The 21,633-nt window shown below is 46.7% G+C and overlaps 1 protein-coding gene across 4 annotated transcripts in view; it reads left to right on the forward strand.

Moving 5' to 3' along the window:
• Positions 1 to 20,763, forward strand: part of LOC138745001 (BTB/POZ domain-containing protein kctd15) — a 38,120-nt gene extending 17,357 nt beyond the window's left edge. For all 4 annotated transcript variants that reach the window (XM_069902001.1, XM_069902002.1, XM_069901999.1 and 1 more), the window contains 4 exons: positions 7,253 to 7,397; positions 9,836 to 10,141; positions 18,591 to 18,750; positions 18,848 to 20,763. In XM_069902001.1, the coding sequence (XP_069758102.1) occupies positions 7,253 to 7,397; positions 9,836 to 10,141; positions 18,591 to 18,749 (610 nt within the window). In that variant the 3' untranslated portion in view covers position 18,750; positions 18,848 to 20,763. The remainder of the gene's footprint in view (positions 1 to 7,252; positions 7,398 to 9,835; positions 10,142 to 18,590; positions 18,751 to 18,847) is intronic.
• The last annotated feature ends 870 nt before the right edge of the window (positions 20,764 to 21,633 follow it).

Consider the following 21,633-nt stretch of genomic DNA (forward strand, 5'->3'; position numbering starts at 1 on the left):
GGAATTGGGAGTGACAGAGAGCAAGAAAGGCTAGAAATTAAAACCCCAGGCATGCAATGGTCTGCCTATTGTGAGCACTTTCAGAATAAAGCATGCATTTAATCAGCGACCTGCAGGTAACAGTTGTCACCCTCTCAGCCCAGAACTCCACAATGGACAATTGTACAAATCCGTTTCCACAGGAACCCTGACAGGGGGCAGGCCCATCTCACAAACTCCTCCGATGTTTCCAGCACATCCCCACTGCAAATCCTTTGTCTGGTATCTGGGTGAAGAGATGCTCCCCCCAGCCAAATGCCAGAAAGATCAAAGCCAGCACCTTCGACCCCCATCGTTAACTCTGAACCATCCAGGAAGCAGCCATGTTCAATGCTACTTTCTCCTTTGATACTCCTGCACCTTAGAAAGACTTGACTGTACCAAGTCATTCCTGGTTACCTTCCTCATTCAAACACATGTGAATCTGACAGCATTAACCTGACTATTCACCTTTTCTCTATGAATTCTGGTAAGCAACAAGCTGTTTTATTTTTTCCGTTCACATTACCTTTCCTATCTCTGTAATATCCTGGGTGGAAGGCAGTATTTCAGCTTCCTTTGTCTGTGCAGTGAAGATATTCTCTCAGTCCCCAACCATCTGCCCATTGGGTTCTCTACTTAACATGTCCACCTATCACTCACTATCTCTACACTGCCCCCTTCCCATCTAGTTCCATCTGTCCATCATCTCCACCTCACCTGGTTCTACCTCTCAACCAACAGCCCCTGCCCCATCCCTCCTCCTCTCCCCATTATACTGGTTATCAGTCCTCAGCACTCTCAGTCATGATGCAGGTTCTCAGCCTGAAACATTGACCACCTCCCTGACTCCACGGATGCTGCTCGATCCCAGGGTTCCTGCAGCTGGTGGTTTTTTGCTACAGCTGGATTTTCTGTGTGTGGGGATTAGGGCAGTTTAGTCGTTTCTCATTGTTTGGGACCTTGGCGTTATCAGTAAGGCTGGTATACACTTCTCATCCCCAACTGTTGTGGTAAAGGAGATGTTGAGTCACCTTCTTGAGCTGCTTTTCTTCCAATGATGGGACCATTAGGGAAGATATCCCAGGATTTTGACCCAGTGACAATGAGGGACGGTGAAACATTTCCAAGTCATCGGTTGCAAGGGATAATGGAGACACATGGTAACTGTGGAAATCTGAAGCCCTCAGTGCTCCACTGGATCTACTGGGAACAAGTGATTTTATCCCCCTCCCCATTCCCACACCAACCTGTGTGAGCACATCTCCTCCAGTTCCAGCCTGAGTTAAACCTGAGGACAACATTCCATGTTCCTCCTGAGGAGCCTCAAACTCAACAATACCATTGGATTTCCCACTTCCTGTAACCCCACCCTGATCTAGTTTCACTGTTCCGTTCTCAAGGCCTATTCCAGTCTTTCCTTTTTCACCACCACCAACCCCCCCCCGCTCTCCTCCACAATTGACACTTTCATATGCCCAGATTCCAATGACTTTGTTTCTTCCCTCGCTTTCTCGAGTCCCCCCATTTTTATGCCAGTAATCTCCCTTTCCCACTTTAGCCCTGAGAAGGGAGTCCCAACCCAAAACATTGCCTGTTCTCCTCCCTCCGTAGATGCTGCCTAACTCGCTGTCCCTCCAGTCTCTCATGAAGATGGTGAGTTGGATGAAATCCCATCCTGGTGAATTGGTGCTGTGCATCTTGAGAATGGTCCACTCTGCCCCTCACTGAGTGCCCATGGCAGAGGCAAATGTGCCAGATGGTATATGGATATCATGTTAGTGCAGGGGCTCTAAGGAACCAGATGTGCCTCACCCCTTCAGGATACCCACCCGTGATTTACCTTGTACTGACAATGGATGTGTTACTGTAGCTACAACAACACACTATGTGCCAGAAAAACTCAGCAGGCCAGGCAGCCTCTGTGGAAGGCAACAGACAGTCCAGATTTCAGACCGTGATCCTTCATCAGCCACACCAAAACCAGGGAGTGAATGCATGGAGGAAGAGGAGGAGCCCAGGGTGGGTGTTGATAGATGAATACGTGGGAAGGAAAGGTCTGAGGTGATGGGGGGGTAGGGCAGAGGACTGAGGAAAGAAGGGGGGGCGGCAGGTAAGGTGGGGAAGGAAAAGGAAAAAGGGGCAGAGAGAGGGGAAAATGAAAAATGGGGGAGGGATTTACCAGAAATTGGAGGTTGACCGTGATGCTTTCTGGTTGGAGATTACCAAGATGGAATAAGGTGTTGCTCCTCCAATTTGTGAGAGGCCTCATCTTGGCAGTGCACAAGGCCATGGATAGACATGATGATGTGGGAATGGGGTGTGGAATTGAAGTGGTTTGCCACTGGGAGGTCCTTACAGAGTGAAGGTTCTCAATGAAAAATCCCTCAGTCTGCGTCCAGTTTTCCAGCAACTGCAGAGACCTTGTTTACTTCCATGAGTCTGTCAGTGATACCCTTAGGTTGTTACAATCGGGGTTGTTTTGGTTGTTGAATGCCAGGAAGATCTGATGTTCTTGCTGGAGACGGCTGTTATTTGGCACATACTGTGAGGAAGATTTAGCAGCCACACTGGGGGGTGGGGTGGGTGTTGTGGGGGGGGGAAGTTGTCCAGGTCTTTCAGCAAGAAGCCATGGACTGCTTGGTCATGAGCAGTTCCAAAAGGAATCCAGCATTGTGAACACTATCTCTTCCTTACGCTGGAAGGGTGATGGTTGGTGAAGGAACAGGACATGGGTGGGCTGAGCGTTTGGGCTTGAGGACCACCAGCAGCCTTGGTGAACAATTTCAATGACAGCAGCCAGCACACTGCTTTCCCCCGTGTTCCCACCACTTCATTTATACTCAAGCCTTTGATGTCAAAATCAGTTGAATAGGATGTGATGTGAGGGGCCATGAGCTGGAATTCAGCTCCTTACCTCCGTGGCTACCCTGAGGTCTGGCTACGAGTGTTCCCGGCAGAATCCAAACTGACCATTCTGGGTCAAGTCATTGGTGAGTCGGTGCAAGTTGGTGGGATCCTTGCCAACTCCTAATGCACTGCTAACGATTGACGACAGACAGGGGTTGCAAAGATCTGTCAGATTTGGTTTTCCATGCTTTGTAGACAGGGAATGTCAGTTATTCTTTACTTTGAGCAACTTGTTTATTTTTTAAATTTAGACAACATACAGCATGATCACAGGACCTTCCAGCCCCCTGAACTTGTGCTGTCAAAATACACCAATGAATTTATTAACCCCATATGTAATTTGAATGTGGGAGGAAACTGGAGCATCAGAGTATCCCATGCAGACATGGGGAAAACATACAAACACCTTACAGTCAGCCCCGGACTCAAACCTGGGTCTCTTATGCTATTGTAGCATAATGCTAACTGCTACACTACCCTGAACCAGTGTTCTTCCTGTATCTAGTTCTCTCAGCAGTCTTCCTCATATATAAAGTGAATTGAACTGATTGAAAGGTTGTTGGGATGTTGAGCTAAGTTCACAATACCAAAGCTAAAGAACATTGTAAATACCTTAGTTTCATCTCTGGTGCTCTGGCCTTTGGCCTCAGTGTCTGCAAGACTTTAATTGTCTGCCACTGTTTGTGATGGGATGTGGTAAAAACACAGGGATCTGTGTTGATCAGTTAGCTCTGTCTCCTTTTACCAGGCTCTGATGCCCAGTTCCTGAATGTCCAGTTGAGAGTCTAGCTCTGGGCTGGCACCCTCCCTGGACCATTGGGGGTGTAATCACACAATCTAACAAAGAACAAAGTTCATCAAGGAGGTGTTACTCCCACCACAACTGCCATCAACAGATGTGTCTATGACAGGAGGATTTGGGAGGAAGATTGTGCCAATTATCGCTGGAAGATGTGGATGTTACAGATGAGGATGATCCTTGAAGGAATGTGCAGAATACCTGAGAGGGCAAGCACAGCAAGGAAGGAGGGAGAAAATGGTCTGGGATGGTCAAATATAGCTAAACCTCTATGGCCATTTGAAATCTACTTCAGAGTGTTTGGGGATACAAGGCAGAAAATCTTGAAGTAGTTCAAGATCAATGAGCACCAAGCAAGACATGGGGGTCATTCAGGAGCCTGATGGGTGTGGGGAGGAAACTGTCTTTAAGCATGTTGGTGCATGATTTTACACCCCTGATCAGGAGAGAGAGGAGAGTGTATATGGATGTGAGGGCCCTCCTGGGCCTTTCCCCTCCTCCCACCTCCTCTGTCTGCATTTCCCACCTCCTCTGTCTGCAGAGGGGAGGTTTGTTCAGAGAGACTAACAGGGTTGCACCATGCTCTCCTGTCCTAACTTCGAATTCTTGGAATAAATTCTGAGAAACAATATTGATCAACATTTCGTAAAAAATTGATTATTCAAGGTTGTCAGCATGGATTTGTTATGTAAAGGTTGTGTTTACCTAACTTTGTATATTTAATAAGAGGCCAATGAGAACAACACTGATGTAGACTGCATGGGTTTTGACTATGGCCTACAGACAGCAAAATAAAAGCCCTTGGCATTCAAAATAGACTCAGTAAGCAAGAGTTAAGTGGTTGGGAGCACTGATGACTGGAAGGTTCTTTCCAATGAGGGTTCCACAGACATGGTGAAGACCAATGACTCAAAGTTAAATGTAGCCAATATAATTGACGAGTTTGTAAATGATCCAGCAGCTGACTGACTGCGTGGGAGTGTGGGTGAATGTTATCGGTGGCAGGAGAACTGGATAAATGGACAGAACCATGTTGAATGGAATTGAGTGTGAGGGAATGTGAGGATGGAAGAAGAAAGCAGTGAGAACCAGGAATTTGAACTGCACGTCCATGATCCCTGAAGGACAAATCGAATCCAGTCATCATTATCTCCACCTTAGTTCGACAAGGAAGTGTGCAGATGTTGAGCTCACGCAGCATCCATAGGAAGTAAAGGAGAACCATCATTTTTGGCCTGAGCCCTTTGTCGAGTATATCAGGAAGTACCAAGTTTGGACTTCATCAGGTTCCAGAACTCATCCTGGAACTACCTTGGCTGTAAGAGCAGCACGTTACTCATCTGTTGACACCCACCAATCAGTCTAGTGGGTTACCTGCCTGAGTAACACCATCTGAGACATAGCATCTCACTTGAATAGCATCCTTCCACTTCCCCCAACATTTCTTGTTGCAGAATGTACCACCTACCACTCTACTTGCCTAGGCTTGGGTTGGAGCACTTTCCAAGCCCATGTCTGTCATCAGCAAGGGCGAAAGTCATCAGGTGAGGGGTGGGGGGGGAAACACCTCCGGCTGCACATCATTCCAAGTCACACAGCATGCTGGAATCCTAGATCCCACCAGTTTGGGAGGATTGCACAGTTCCATGAGGGGATGAAACCTTGCCGGTGACACCCAGATCCTGAAAGCCCAACAATCACAGGTGGCAGCGAAGTGCAGAGTGTAACAGTGAGCAGGAGGAAGTGTCTGCTACACTCCACATTATTGTCAGCATCGCTGTAATGTTTAAGTTTGTTTTTAATTTTAAGATTTATTTGTCACATTATATCTAGTGGTTCTGCGAGCAGACTAACAGGCTAGCTCTATAATTCGTACACAATTTACAGAGTGTAGGATTACAAAGATCAATGAGCACCAAGCAAGACATGGGGGTCATTCAGGAGCCTGATGGGTGTGGGGAGGAAACTGTCTTTAAGCATGTTGGTGCATGATTTTACACCCCTGATCAGGAGAGAGAGGAGAGTGTATATGGATGTGAGGGCTTTCCTGGGCAGCAGAAGATGAATAGCCTGGGGTCTTCATTGTAACAGGGGAGGGTAAAGGTACATAAAACTAGGAGGGTTAAAAATAATTGGCATGAAGGACGTTTACCTTCATATTTAAAACAAAAATCTGGGGTCCAATTCCAAGAACTCCCCATGGTTCGGTGCCTGACAACATTAATCTGGGGCTCTGGACAGTGAGTGGGTGAGCAGCTAGTGGACAAGGGTATATCTGGGCTGCCACAGGGTGAGGACCATCAGATAGGAGCAAGGCTGCAGGATGGATGGAGCACTGGGTCAATTGGAGTCACACAGGCTGGTTTCCAGGCTGACTCAGGGCTTCACTGTGGGGTGGATTACAGTCGTGTAATGTGCTTAAAAAAAAAAGCAAAATAAACATTTGTATGTTGATAGAAATAACTTCCAGTAGCCCATAAATTCATCTTGTCCAGAACCTGCAAACTCCTGGGGCTGCTGGATTATCAGTTTTCCTGTGATCAGGGGCATAGATTTAAATTAATTAAATGGGTATGAAGACAGATGAAATGTTTCTGGCCAGAGGTAGCTTGGGTCTGAATGAAGGGCTCAGGCCTGAAACAATGGTTTCCCTATGGATGCTGCATGATCTGCTGAGTTCCTCCATCAGGCTTTTGTGTTGTACCTGATAGGGCATGATTACGAGATGATGGACCCAGTGCTAGAAAGTGGATCCAGATGGACAAGATGCGCCTGACCGTGGTTCAGTGCAGAATGGCATTTCCTTCCCAATACCTGTCACAGGGCTGGTCGCAGTTCTGTCCCATATGAAAATGAGCGCCCTGGTTGGTGTTATTGCATGGATGTTCCCACCTAGAGCACACTCCCTCTCAGCACTGCATATAGGTGGTGTTAACCAGGAGACATACTGTGGGAAGGTGGAGGGAGATAATTAACAGGAGACTTCCTTGGTCACTTGTGGCCACTTCTAGTCAGCCTGGCCTGATAATGGAATGGGACAGGTATGGGATATTGGATGAAAGAACAGACTCTAGTCAAATCTGCGACAGCTCTCCCAATTCCATCACCTGTCTTGCGTCAATGGGATATTATCTCTGATACAAGTGTGCAGATGGGGGGTAAACTGAAGTGAAAGCAAACCCTCCGATCAGTGAGTCTTGTTCACACAACACAGACTCCTGAAGGGTGTGTTCTTTCAAATGCCTCAGCAAGACTTTGGGCTCAAGTTTTCCAGCAGCCCCAGTCTGCTGTTTCTTCTATTGGTCTAATTATACAGGACAATTATGAACACTATTGTATTGTTTGGTTCCACATGTATCCTGTGACAGATACTTTCTAATGTTACTGTTTATTCTGCAGCGCTGAGATTGTCGGTTGCTGGCCTTTTGCCACAAGTCTTGATAAGTGTTACTCGTTTCATACAGCTGTTGAAGAATGACTGTCGGACTGTGGTCATCCATATTAAGAGTTAATTTTGGTACACAGGATAGGACGCCTTTTCAATGGCACCGAGCCCATCGTCCTGGACAGTTTAAAGCAGCACTATTTCATCGACCGAGATGGAGAGATTTTCCGATACATCTTAAGTTTCCTCAGAACATCGAAGCTCCTGCTTCCAGAGGACTTCAAGGTGAGGATGCAAAGATAAATTTCCTTCTATTCCTTTCTTTGTCTGATTATCATGATCTTCCCAAAGCTTCTGCCTTACTCCTGGGGCCAGGGATCCAATGAAGCACCAACTCAAACCCAACCAGAGAACATCCAAGCACAAACACCATGGTTTAGATAGGGTGGATGCGGGTAAGATGTTTCCCTTGGTGGGTGAATTGAGGAAAAGGGAACATGGTCTGAAAATTAGAGGTTATCCATATAAAACAGAGATTAGGAAGAACTTCTTTAGCCAGAGGGTCGTGGATCTGTGGAACTCACTGCTGCACACGGCAGTGAAAGCCAGATCACTGGGAGTATTTAAATAAGAAATAGACAAGATTCTCATTAGTGAGGAAATCAAGGGATATGGGGAAAAGGCTGGAAATTGGAACTAGTGTACAGTAGCTTAGTGTAGATTTACGGAACAGTCTCGATGGGCCTAGTGGCCTGGTTCTGTTCCTTTGTCTTGTGGTCTTGTGAGGATCACACAGCTTATTGGTCTAGTGAAGGAAAGAGTTTGGCAGAAATTGAGGAGAACCCCCTTATTTGAAATCATTCCTAGCAGGGGCCACTATTGATGCCTCAGCCCTGTGCCCCGAATGTTGCTCTTGGTTTTCCGTTTGTTCCTGAGGATTCCGAGGGAGCATTCTGCTTCCTGGCCCTTGGTTAACACACCCCAACACCTACGTGCTTGGGACACTGACACCTCGCACCCTGATATTTTTCAACTTTTGTTTAATCACCACCTTCTAACAATTTCAGGTTCATAGACTTGAAGTAAAATATGGCATTTGCCCCATTGTTCATCAGAATCAGAATTTATTGTCATGAACATGTTTCACAAAATTTATTGTTTCGTGCCAGCATTACAGGTTTGAAAATTGCTATAAATTAAATTTTTAAAAATAAATAAATGAGTGCAAAAAGAAAAGAGAGATAGTGCCTACAGCTCATTGTCCATTCAGATATCTGATGGCAATGGGGAAGAAGCTACTTTTTTGTACCATTGGGTGTTGGTCTTCAGGCTCCTGCCTGACGGTACCAGTAAGAAGAGGGCATGGTCTGGATAGTGAGGGTCCTTGATGATAGAGGCTGCTTTCTTGAGACACCGCCTCTTGTAGATGTCCTTAATAGAGTGAAGACTGATGCCCATAATGGCACTGACTGAGTTCATAATTTTCTGTAGCCTCTTCCTATTCTGTGCATTGGCACCTCCATACCAGACAGTAATGCCACCAGTCAGAATGCTCTCCACGGTACACCTGCCGACATTTGCAAGAGTCTTTGGTGACATACCAAATCTCCTTAAACTCCTCATGGTGAGCTTTCTTCATGATTGCATCGAAATAAAGGTGAAGAAAGGCTCAGACCCAAAGTGTCGGGAATATATAGATGCTGAATAGACCATCTGAGTTCCTCCAGCATTTCGGTGTGTTTACTTCAATCACAGGATCTGCAGCCTATCGTGTTTCATCTAGTTCAATAGTCCAGGTCTTTGGTAACCCGACCAATAATTAAATAGGAACAGGAGCAGGAGACTTTGTTCTTCACTCCCCATGCTATTATTTAAGATCACCTCTGATGGTTGACCTTAAGTGAACGGAATCCTCTGACATGTTTACCATGTTGTCACTCAAATACAACCAACGTAAGTTGTTCTGAGAGAGGAAAGCTGGAAAGTGGGGTCACTTGAGGACCATTGCTGGTCCTGCACCATTCACAGTCTCAGTCAGTCATCAGATTTTACAGCATGGAAACAGGCCCCTTTAACCCACTCATCTATACTAACCAAGTTGCTTACTTGAGCCAGTCCCATTTGCCTGCATTTAGCCCTCTGAACATTTCCTATCCATGTACCTGTCCAAGGAGGTTTTAAATGTTGTAATTGTCCCTGCCTCTTCTACTCGGTGGCAGCTCATTCCACCCACCCACTGCCCTCTGTGTGGACAAAATAACCTCTTAGATTCTTTTACTTCTCTCCCCTCTCACCTTCAATACATGCCCTCTAGACTTGTGAAAAAGATGGTGACACCTTATCTACACCAGTCATGATTTTGTAAACCTCTCTAAGGTCCCCCCTCAGCCTCCTTTGCTCTTGGGAGAAATGCACCAGCCTATCCAGACTCTCCCTCGATCAGGTCCCCTAGTTCCAGGAACGTTCCCATGACTCGTCTTTGCCCCCTTGCCAACTTGATGACCTCGAGCTAATTATCTCCAAGTGAAACCACTCTTCAGCGAATGGATGAGGAGCGTTAGGGGAGACTTGAGCTGAACATGGATAGGGCGATGGGGTCTGTGCCTTCCTGCAGAGCCCCGTCATTAAAGGTGGATCAGGTGGAATAACCCTCCTGGCCTCCCGTATAGGCAGGAAGCTCGGAAAGCACCATTGAGAATGGCATTGTTCTGGATTTGTTGCAGGATTTCAGCTTGCTGTATGAGGAAGCCAAGTACTACCAGCTGCAGCCCATGGTACGGGAACTGGAGAGGTGGAAGCAGGAACGGGAACATCGGAAGTGCTCGCAGCCCTGTGAGTGCCTGGTGCTGAGGGTCACCCCGGATCTAGGAGAGCGCATCAGTCTGAGCGGAGAGAAGTCATTGATAGAGGATATTTTCCCTGAGACTGGGGATATCATGTGCAACTCTGTGAATGCAGGATGGAACCAAGACCCCACGCATGTCATCCGATTTCCAATCAACGGGTACTGCCGGCTGAACTCAGTCCAGGTAAGAAGCATTCCTAGGCTTGAGGTCCTGGGCTCCAGAACACTCCATGGTATTGTTTACCAATGATGTCAGCTCTCAGTGTCCATGTGATCTCCTGGAGAAGAACCTCAGGAGATGTACTGATAGAGTGACAGTTCAGGAGCTCACAAAGTGATTGAGATAAACAGAGGGGAACTGTGATTAGGGAAAATGATTAAGCCCTCACCTGATCATTCAGACAACCAGTGTGTTATAGGGACATATCCAGGTTATCACCTCGAGACATCACACTGAAGGCCTAGGCTACCAAAAAGATGTTGTGTCAGGGGTTGGGGACAATCGGTACACACCTAGGGAATTGTGTGCTCAGATATTGCTGCAGACTAGATCGTCTAGAATCTAGACTCTAGATGGACTGGTGTGGAAGGGAAGGGCTCACTGGATTCAAGGTGAGCTGGCCAATTGGATACAGAACTGGCTTAATGGTAGGAGAGAGATGGTGGGAATGGAGGGTTGTTACTCAGGCTGGATGCCTTTGACCAGTGGTGTTGCCGCAGGGATTGTTGCTGTTTTTTTTAATCATTTTATTTAACAATTTGAAAACCATATTCATATACATAAAGTTGAATAAAAATGTACATCAAGAAAATACATGCAGCTACCCTGCTCCTGAAAGAACCAGACGGGTTGAGCGCAGTGAGCAGACTAGTTTATTGCAGGCTGCTGGGCTGTACTTATACTCCCAGCCCGGACCTGGCTGAGAACTGCGCTGGAGGGCACTGACATCACCCGGGCGTCCCGTGGTCCCCCGCCACGTGGCTTACAAGCGGGGCCGTTTCACCCGCCTAGTGGTGAGCCGCCACACAGGAAACAAAAACCTCCCTCATCTACACTAATGCTAACTAATATATACAGAAAAGATTAAAAAAGGAGAATGTCAATAAAAATTATTAATTTAATGCAGTTAAATAATAATGGAGTTAAGGATTAACTGCAAGACAGGCTCTCAAAAGTCTCTTGCACCTTCAAACCAAAATGTTGTAAATATGGGTTCCATACTTTCAAGGAAGAAATGATATTTATTACGTAAATTATGTTATTTTCTCAAGTGGAATACATGAACGTAATTCAGCATGTCACCTCTCCATCCCATGCTGTTGTTTATCATCTATATGAATGATGTGGATGACAAAGTGGTCACAGTAGAAATATCTGGACACAGTAGACCCTTTCAAACTGCTGTGTAAAGTGGCGTTAACCAGGCACTTTGCACAGTTAGCGCCCCAGTTACATGGCAGTTTGAAAGAGGTCAACCCCGTTGGAACCCAACCAGGTCCATGACTTACCTCCAAGGTATTCAGGGAACCCAGTTAAACTTACCATAGCCAATTTAAACAAAAATGGCCATCCCGCTTATTCTGGTGATGTCAGCGCTTGTGTGCGTGCATCACCGGGCATCCAGCATCTGAACATCCACCAGTACTTCCGATGAGTGCGTGACGTGTCATTGCGGGGGTGGAATCCCCCTTAAATTGCCGGGTTGGCGATTTAATGAATAGATTCCCCTGCGATTTGAAAGGTGCTTCCAGCATCTTTGCCCCAGTAATCGCACCCGGGTCCCAGGAACGTTACCCAGATGATTAAATTTGAAAGGGGCTACTGTCTGAGGAAGTGGTGGAGTGGGAGATTCGCATGTAGAAGTATCTGGATGAGTACTTCAATGGATACGGCAGAGAAAAATACAGACCAAGTGTCGGGATTAGTCTTGATGTATACTGATTGAAAGCAGGGACATAATGGGCCGAAAGGCCTGTTATTGGATGTGACTTTTGAACTATTATTGAGACCCCACTATGAACTTCTGAGGAAGTCACCATTGACCAGTAACTCAACAGGAGCAGCCATCAAGGTACCACAGCTCCAAGAACTATTGTGAGGTGGTCTACCTATGGTGTCTGTCCACCCAACACACTAAAGCTTCCATCCCATCCAGAAGGAATATGATGGAACCCTGTCAATTCACCTGGATTGAAAATAACTCCAACAGCTCAAGGAACCTGACACTCCAGTTCAAAGCAGTCCACTTGATTAACATCTCAAGTTCAAGTTTGTTTATTTTCATCTGACTGTATACATATAACCTGATGAAAGAGTGTTTCTCCGGACCACAGTGTGCACACATGCTCTTGCAATGTACAGAATAATCACATATATACATATAATTTAAAATAAATATATTTAAATATTTTGGAATGATTTAGTTGGTTACAGGATACTGTTCTTTAATCTCATAGCCTGTGGGAAGAAACTATTTCCCAGCCTGGCAGTCCTGATTTTGATGCTCCTGTACCCCCTTCTTGATGGTAGTGAGTCAGAGATGCTGTGTGCTGGATGGAAAAGTTTCTCAATAATTCTTTGAGCCGTATTTGAGTAACGTTCCCAGTGAATGTTGTCAATAGAGGAAAGGGAGACCCCAGTGATCTTCTCGGCCAGTTTGATGATACTCTGTGTTGACTTCCTGTTTGATGCTTTGCAGTTACTGTACTGTTCTGCATCCTTTCTACATCCAGCCACACAGGAGACTCTCAATTATGCTTGTGTAAAATGTTGCCAAGATGGGGGCTGGTAGCCTTGTCCTTCTTAACCTCCTGAAGAAATGTAGGAACTACTGTGCTTTCTGACTAATGAGTGATCCACAATAGGTCATCCGCTATATGCACCCCAAGGAATTCTGTGCTCTCCACTCTCTTCATGACCAAACCATTGATGTGCAATGGAGAATGGTTGACCTTTGTACTGAAGTTCACAATCATCTCCTTTGTCTTGTCCAGGTTGAGACTCGATTGTTGTTCTTGCACCATTTTATGAGCTGCCCAACTTCCTTTTTGTAATGTGACTCATTGTTGTTGTCAATGAGGCCAGGTATTGTTGAATCATCTGCAAACTTGATCATTTTGTTTGAACAGAATCTAGCAGTGCAGTCATGAGTCAGCTGCCTGAACAGTGGTGAGCTGAGCACACAGCTCTGAGGTATGCCAGTATTCAGTGTGATGGGACTTGAGATTTTGCTGCCAATCTGGACTGATGGTGATCTTTCTGTCAAGAACTCCAGAATTCAGTTGCATAGAGGAATGTTGAGTCTCAGTAAGGACTTGGCTTGACTTGACTTTATCCATCAACCTTTGAGGTATGATCATGTTGAATGCAAGCTGGTAGGTAACTTAACCACAGCCTGGCATATAAGGGATCAATGGTTGTTCAGACGGAGTTGAGGGTCATCTGTCATCTGTTAGAAAGTGACTTGATCTGTTCCATTTCCAGCCACTCAAAGCATTTCATGATTGCAGTGGTCAATCCCATTGGATGGTAGTCGTTAGTCCAGTTACCATCTCTCTCTTGGGGACCAACCGGGATGATAGTGGCTGCCTTGAAACCTATGGGGACAGTGGACTGCCAATCGCCATAAACAGTCACTCCCTCCACCACCAGTACACCCTGGCTGTAAAGTGCATTGCCTAATGGATACAGTGTCATCAGGCATCTGTGATCGCTCCTTCTAAATCCATGTCCTCTCCCCAAGAAGGACAAGGACAGCAGGAACACTAGGGGATCAGAACTTGCCTTTTCAGTCACACATCATCCCAATTTGGGGTACTATTCCATCCTTGTTATGTCAGCATTGCTGAGTTGAAATTAAACAACCTTCTATGCTATCCACAACACCACCAATCTTTATATTATCTGCAAACATACTGACCCACCCCTTCACTTCTTCATCCAAGTCATTTATAAAAATCAAAAGAGCAGGTGTCCCAGAACAGATCCTTGTGGAATGTCACTAGTCACCAACCTCCAGGCAGGATGCATTCCATTTACTACCAACCTCTGCTTTCTACAGGCAAGTCAATTCTGGATCCATGCGCCCAAATTTCCTTGGATCCCATGGGTCATGACTTTCTGAATAAGCCGACCTTTCTTGGATGTGATTGTCCATGTGAAGCTTCCCTCTAGCCATTTACCTTCACCAAGTCTGCCCTATCACTGGGAGTGCTGGCTTCATGCTTTGCTCTGAGAAGGGAGCTTCATCTTTCTGCAGTGCTTGATTCATTCTATTGGTGAATTCATATTGTTTCCATCTGTTCCATCTTTGAACCATGCCCCAAATGTTAAGCAGATGTTGGTCGCTCTGAGAGGAAGCAAGAGTTTGCCAAACTAAATACCACTTAATAGTGTCCTGCGGCTCTTTGGTAGACATTGAACCCATGATGTGAATGTGTGTAACGTACACCTACCATAGTGTAAATTCAAAATACTGACAGCCAGGAAGTTCTTCACAGCCAAATTGCTGGTCAGTGGAAATGATCATTTTAATATCTACCCTATCAAAACCTCCTTAATTTCCTTCTTAACCCTGGTGTTAAGACCCACACTCAAAATTCCTTCTCCCTATCTCTAGTAAATATGGATTGTACTTTTACATGGAGCCAATGTTCTTTACAAAGTTGATTGGTTCTCACTACATGATCAACTTTGCAAAGAAGCACCCTGATTTTATGATCCTTTCCTTTGCTTGTAAAATCCTGAGGCCCATTTTTGCACATTTCCCACAGGAATCTCCTTGAAACATTTTCCTTTTCTTTAATAAAAAATTGGAGTGAAGGAAGGGCAAGTTTCTTCATTTGAATTTCATGTCCTTGGGACCAGGACAGCTTTGGTCTTTCTAAATCCAAAGCCCTGGTCTGGCTGCTAAGATGGATGATTTCTTGTCTGAACCAAGCACCGATCCAGTGACCTGGGCAGTAACTGGGCCTGGGAATACCTACCAAGATGGTCCTGATTTGACACAGAACAGGGTGAAATGGGTTCTCTCATTCTCTGAATGGATAGAGTAAGAACTACCAATGCAGTTAGTGTAGCGGTTAACACAGCATATTACAGCGCCACCAACCAGGGTTTGAATCTGGCACTTTCTGCAAGGAGTTTGCATGTCCTTCCCATATCCGGGTGGGTCTCCAAAGAGGTAAAGGGTTAGTAGGTTAATTGGTGACATGGGTGTATTTGGATGGTGCAGGCTCATGGGCCCAAAGAGCCTGTTACTGTGCCGTGTTTCTAAATTAAAATTAAATTAAAATTTAAACAAGGATCTTCCACTGGGATTGAAATAGAAAGAGAATGGTGAATGATTACAGCTGTGTAAAGTACAAAGTACATAGAGATCCAAATGTTCTGTGCACATCAGACAGCTACTTTGATAGGAAAGGAGTCGAGGGATTAGGGAAGATTGGTGTCACAGACAGCACAGATGAGATGGGCTGAGGAATCTGTTTCTGTATAATTTGCAAACATTTATCGCAAAAAAATTGGACGCATAGTGGACAATGAGGAAGCTTGTCTGAGATTACAACAGGATCTAGATCAACTGGGAGTGTAGGTCAAGGAATGGAATTTAACTTGGACAAGTTAAAAGTGATGTAATTTGGGAAGGTAAAGCAGGGCAGGTCTTGTATTGTAATGGCAGGGCCCTGGGGAGTGTTGTACAACAGAGAGACTTTGAAGTTGCCTGAAAGTGGCAACACAGGTGCACAGGGTGGTGAAGCAAGTTTTGGCATGCTTCTCTTCTTCGGCAAGGCACTGACTGTAGGAGTGGGGACATCACGTTGCAGTTGTACAAGACATTGGTGAGGTCATGTGTGGAGTATTGTTCTGGTCACCGTGTCACAAGGTGAATGTGATTCAGTGAAAGGTTGCTGATAGGATTCTCAAGATTGTAACAGGGACTGGAGGGATCAGGTTATAAGGAGAGATGAGATATGCTGGGGCTGATTGTCCCAGTGCAGAGAAGGTTGAGAAGTGACCTGATAAAATCACGAGACAAAAATGGGAAAGATAACTCATGTCATTTCCCATGGTGGGGGTGTCTAAAATGAGCGGGCATAGATTTAAGGTCAAGGAGAGAAGGTTTACAGAATCAGAATTTATTAATATACGCCACAAAAATTGTTGCTTTAGGGCCGTATAATAGTTGCAAATATTGCTATAAATTACATTTAAAAAATAAATGAATGCAAAAGAAGATTAAAAAAAAGTGAGGTAGTGTCTGTCATTCTTTGCCCGTCGTTCTTTGTCCATTCAGATATCTGATGGCAGAGCAGAATAAGCTGTTTTTGTACCATTGGGTGTTGGTCTTCAGGCTCCTGCACCTCCTTCCTGATGGTACCAGTAAGAACAGGGCATGGTCTTGATAGTGAGGGTCCTTGATGATAGAGCCTGCTTTCCTGAGACCTATCTCCTGTAGATGTCTTTAAGAGTAAAGATGATGCCTATGATGGCACTGGCTGAGTTCACAACTCTCTGGAGCTTCTTCCTGACCTGTGCATTGGCACCTCCGTACCAGACAGTGATGCAACCAGTCAGAATGTTCTACACAGTACACCTGTAGAAATTTGTAAGAGTCTTTGGTGACATACCGAATCTCCTCAAACTCCTCATGAGTGCTGGTGGGCCTTCTTCATTATTGTATCGACATGAAGGCCCCAGGATAGATCTCCAGGGTGGCACAGTTAGCACAGTCATTAGTGCAACACTGTTACAGCTTCTGCAATTGAGACCGGGGTTCGAGTCCCGCGCTGTCTGTGAGGAGTTTGTACATTCTGCCCACGTCTGCATGGGTTGCCTCCGGGGGCTCCAGTTTCCTCCCACTGTTCGAAACATACTGGGGGTGTAGGTTGATTGGGTGTAATTGGGTGGCAAGGGGATGAGGGCCAAAATGGCCTGTTACCATGCTGTAGGTCTAAAAAAAATGTTAATTCCAGGAATGTAACGTTTTTTTTTACCATTTCCACTGCTGACCTCTTGATGAGGATTAGTTTGTTTTCCTGGTTTCCCCTTGCTAATATTGAGGGCAAGGTTGTTGTTGTGACACCACTCAACGAGCTGATCTATCTCACTTCTGTACACTTCCTCATCATTGTTTCTGCCCAATCACTGTGGTGTCATGGGCAAATTTGTAGATGGCATTTGAGTTGTGTCTAGCCACACAGTCATGGGCATAGAGAGAACAGAGCAGTGGGCTAAGCAGGTATCCTTGAAGTGCGTCTGTCAGTGAAGAGGAAACATTATTACTGATTCGCACTGACTGTGGTCTTCCGATGAGGTAGTCAAGGAACCAGTTACAGAGGGAGGTGCAGAGGGCCAGGATTTGACCAGTACTGAGGAGATGATGGTGTTGAAAGCTGAACAGGAAACTATTAAAAGAAACCTGATGTATGTGTTGCTGTTATCTAGGTGATCCAGGGCTGACTGGAGAGCTAGTGAAATTGCATCTACCGTAGAGCGATTGTGGCAGTAGGCGAATTGCAGTGGGTCTTGATCTTTACTTGGGTGCAAGTTAATTCTGGCCATGACCAACCTCTCAAAGCATTACAGTAGATGTTAGTGCTACTGGGTGATAATCATTGAGGCAGCTCCCTCTACTCTTCTTGGGCACCGACCGGAATGATTGATGCCCTTTTGAAGCAGGTGGAAACCTCCGACTGCAGCAGTGAGAGATTGGAAATAACTGTGAACACTGCAGCTAGTTGGATGGCACTGATTTCCAGGTACGCCATCAGGGTCTTTCACCTTGTAAGGGCTCGTCCACTTGAAAAATGTTCTAACAGGGCCGCCAGATTCTGTGGGAGTTCTCATTGGTACTGTTGAATTTTCCATTTCAAAGTGAGTACAAAAGGTGTTCAGCTCATGCGGAAGTGAATCATCACACCCATTTATGATGTTAGGCTCCACCTTGTAGGAAGTAATTGGCTGCAACCCTCAGGGTATCTGAGGAGTAAATGTTTCACCCACAGAGTAGGTGGTACAGAGGATGATTCTGGAAATAAAGGAGTGAGCTTACAAGGATTGAGTTGCCTGGGACTATATTCATTGGAGTTTAGATGAGGAGGAATCTTATGGAAGTATAAAATTATGAAAGGAATAGATAAGAGAGAAGCAAGGAGGGAGCTTGTATCCATGGGAAGTGAGGCTAGAATTAGAGGACAGAGACTCAAGATTTAGGATGGAGGAGTAACTACTTCTTCCAGCGAACGGTGAATCGGTGAGATTCTCTGCCAAAGGAAATGGGGTGCTTAATTAAATGCATTTGATGCAATTAGATTTTTGTGTAAGCAGGATGGGGAACGGGTGGTAAGTATAGCTGAGTACACAGCCAGATCAGCCATGGGATAGAGGAAGATCTATTGGATGCAAGCAGCAGAGTGTAATTAGATTTGGTCATCGTGCTTGGCACAGACAAGTGGGCAGAAGGTCCTGTTCCTGTGCTGGACTGATCTATGCTCTATTCACTCCTCAAAGCCTTACAGTGAATAAAAATCTAAGGAAATCCCATTGAATGGCAGAGCAGGCTGGACGGGCCAGATGGCCGACACTGTCTCTTATTTCTGATGATGTTCTGTTCCTGCCCCCCCCACTGCAGGTACTGGAGCGGTTGTTGCACAAGGGATTTCGAGTGGTGGCATCCTGTGGTGGCGGCGTGGATTCTTCACAGTTCAGTGAATACGTGCTGTATCGGCAGGACAAGCAGTTACAGCTCACACCAACAACGTTCAGAATAAAACAGGAACCCCTGGATTAGAGTGAGCACTCAGCCCCAGCCTGCCCTTTGCAGGCTATTTTATGATTGGTTTCTAATAGACCCCACCCATCCCCAACCGTCTGTCTGTTTCGTTTTAGTTGCTGGACTCCAGAGCTGGCATCTGTCAAATGAGGAAGATCATTGATGGTGATATTTATTGCTGGATTGGATCAGCTGTATTCCCATCCACCGTGCGTGCATGGACGGTTGATGCCTCCATTCATCATCCAGGATGGCATGAGCCGGGAGAAGAAGCAGATGAAAAGGGCCTTTGGTTACAACCACGGAAGGAATCCCATTGGAAGCCGTTGAGAAGATCACACTGTGATCATCCAGAACTGCTGTAACGTGAGGTTTTCTCTGTCCTATTCTAATCTCCAGACAAGAACAGACCATCTCACCAACACTGGGCACAGACCATCTCACCTAATCCAGGCAAAGACCACCTCAACAAAACTGGGCACAGACCATCTTACCTAATCCAGGCAAAGACCATCTCACCAACATTGGGCACAGAGCATCTCACCTAAACCAGACAGTGACCACCTCACCAAAACAGGGCAAGGACTATGTCACCAGTACTGGCACAGGCCATCTCACCCACACTGGGCAGACACCGTCTCACCCACACTGGGCAGACACCGTCTCACCCACACTGGGCAGGGACCGTCCCACCCACACTGGGCAGGGACCGTCCCACCGACACTGGGCAGGGACCGTCCCACCGACACTGGGCAGGGACCGTCCCACCGACACTGGGCAGGGACCGTCCCACCGACACTGGGCAGGGACCGTCCCACCGACACTGGGCAGGGACCGTCCCACCGACACTGGGCAGGGACCGTCCCACCGACACTGGGCAGGGACCGTCCCACCGACACTGGGCAGGGACCGTCCCACCGACACTGGGCAGGGACCGTCCCACCGACACTGGGCAGGGACCGTCCCACCGACACTGGGCAGGGACCGTCCCACCGACACTGGGCAGGGACCGTCCCACCGACACTGGGCAGGGACCGTCCCACCGACACTGGGCAGGGACCGTCCCACCGACACTGGGCAGGGACCGTCCCACCGACACTGGGCAGGGACCGTCCCACCGACACTGGGCAGGGACCGTCCCACCGACACTGGGCAGGGACCGTCCCACCGACACTGGGCAGGGACCGTCCCACCGACACTGGGCAGGGACCGTCCCACCGACACTGGGCAGGGACCGTCCCACCGACACTGGGCAGGGACCGTCCCACCGACACTGGGCAGGGACCGTCCCACCGACACTGGGCAGGGAACCATCCCACACTGGGCAGGGACCATCGACACTGGGCAGGGGCCATTCCACCCACAGAGGGCACAGATCATCTCATCAACATCAGTTGGTCAAAATTGTGGTTGCACAAGCTACTCAGGTTACAGATGCTCGGTTCTGGGACTCTCATTCATGTTAACACACAGTCTGTCCTGGGACACATTTCCTGTTCCCCACACAGTCAGTACTGAGACACACTTCCTGTTCCCCACAGAGTCAGTGCTGGGACATTGTCCCTGTTCCACACACAGTCAGTGCTTGGAGACGGTCCCTGTTCCCCACAGTCAGTGCTGGGATATGATCCCTGTTCCCCCCACAGTCAGCGCTGGGACACACTCCCTGTTCCACACACAGTCAGTGCTGGGACATGATCTCTGTTCCACACACAGTCAGTGCTGGGAGACGGTCCCTGTTCCCCACAGTCAGTGCTGGGACACACTCCCTGTTTAATACCCACACACAGTGCTGGGACACAGTCCCTGTTCCATGCACACCCATATCCACACCCACACACAGTGCTGGGACATGCTTCCCCTCATACTCCTGTCTGGAACCTCTTGTCTGCCCTTCATCCCATCAGTCTGTGACTGGTCCCAGACCCATGAGACTAAAGCAGCAAAAATTCTAGTACAACTCATTAAATGCTGTAAAGAAAGCAGTTGATTTTTTTTTTAATTATAAATAAATGAAGATGTTTAATTGAAATGTTTCTGTTCATTTGTGCTCATGGTTTGTAGAGCTGGTGAGTACGGCTATGGTGAGTACACCATGGCCAAATGGACAGTGGTCTTGAACCCAGTTCTCCCCCCATCTCCCTTCCCACAATGTTGGCTCTCAGTGAGGTATTGTTGAAGTGTTGTGTCTGATATGGACCAGTCAATTGTTCTACTTTTTTCTTTGGCTTGGCTTCGCGGACGAAGATTTATGGAGGGGGTAAAAGTCCACGTCAGCTGCAGGCTCGTTTGTGGCTGACAAGTCCGATGCGGGACAGGCAGACACGGTTGCAGCGGCTGCAGGGGAAAATTGGTTGGTTGGGGTTGGGTGTTGGGTTTTTCCTCCTTTGCCTTTTGTCAGTGCTTATTAACAGACTAGAACCTCCTCTAAACTGGCCAGTGGGAAAGCATCTCCATCCGTTATACCAGTCGGGTGGAGTATCTCTAGAGCCATAGCCAACAGCAAGCGGTCATTATAATATGCCCCCCCCATTACATCATTACATTCACCCCCCCCCCCCCCAAAATTGACCAATTTTAATAAAATATAATTATGGCAAAAGCAAAAAAAATTATAGAAGAGCAAGGGTTACAAATAGAATAAATGAGAATACTGAGTAAAAAAAAACAAGCTGCGAGCCTGAGTAAACACACAGCAACTGTGCTCATTGTAATCATAGCAAAGATTAGAAATGGTCATAACAGAGCCTTTGTGGAGGCCTTGAGATACGTGTTGATCTACGCAAAGGCATAGATGGAGGAGACTTAACTCCAACTGAAGGACTTCTGTCGCCAGGTGTGGAAAGGGTGGGGAAACATTCCCATGAAGGGGATATTGCTCCCTGAGTGTTTCTCGTGATGG

Source organism: Narcine bancroftii, chromosome 10 (genome assembly GCF_036971445.1).
Source record: "Narcine bancroftii isolate sNarBan1 chromosome 10, sNarBan1.hap1, whole genome shotgun sequence".
In the NCBI taxonomy this organism is placed as follows: Eukaryota; Metazoa; Chordata; class Chondrichthyes; order Torpediniformes; family Narcinidae; genus Narcine; species Narcine bancroftii.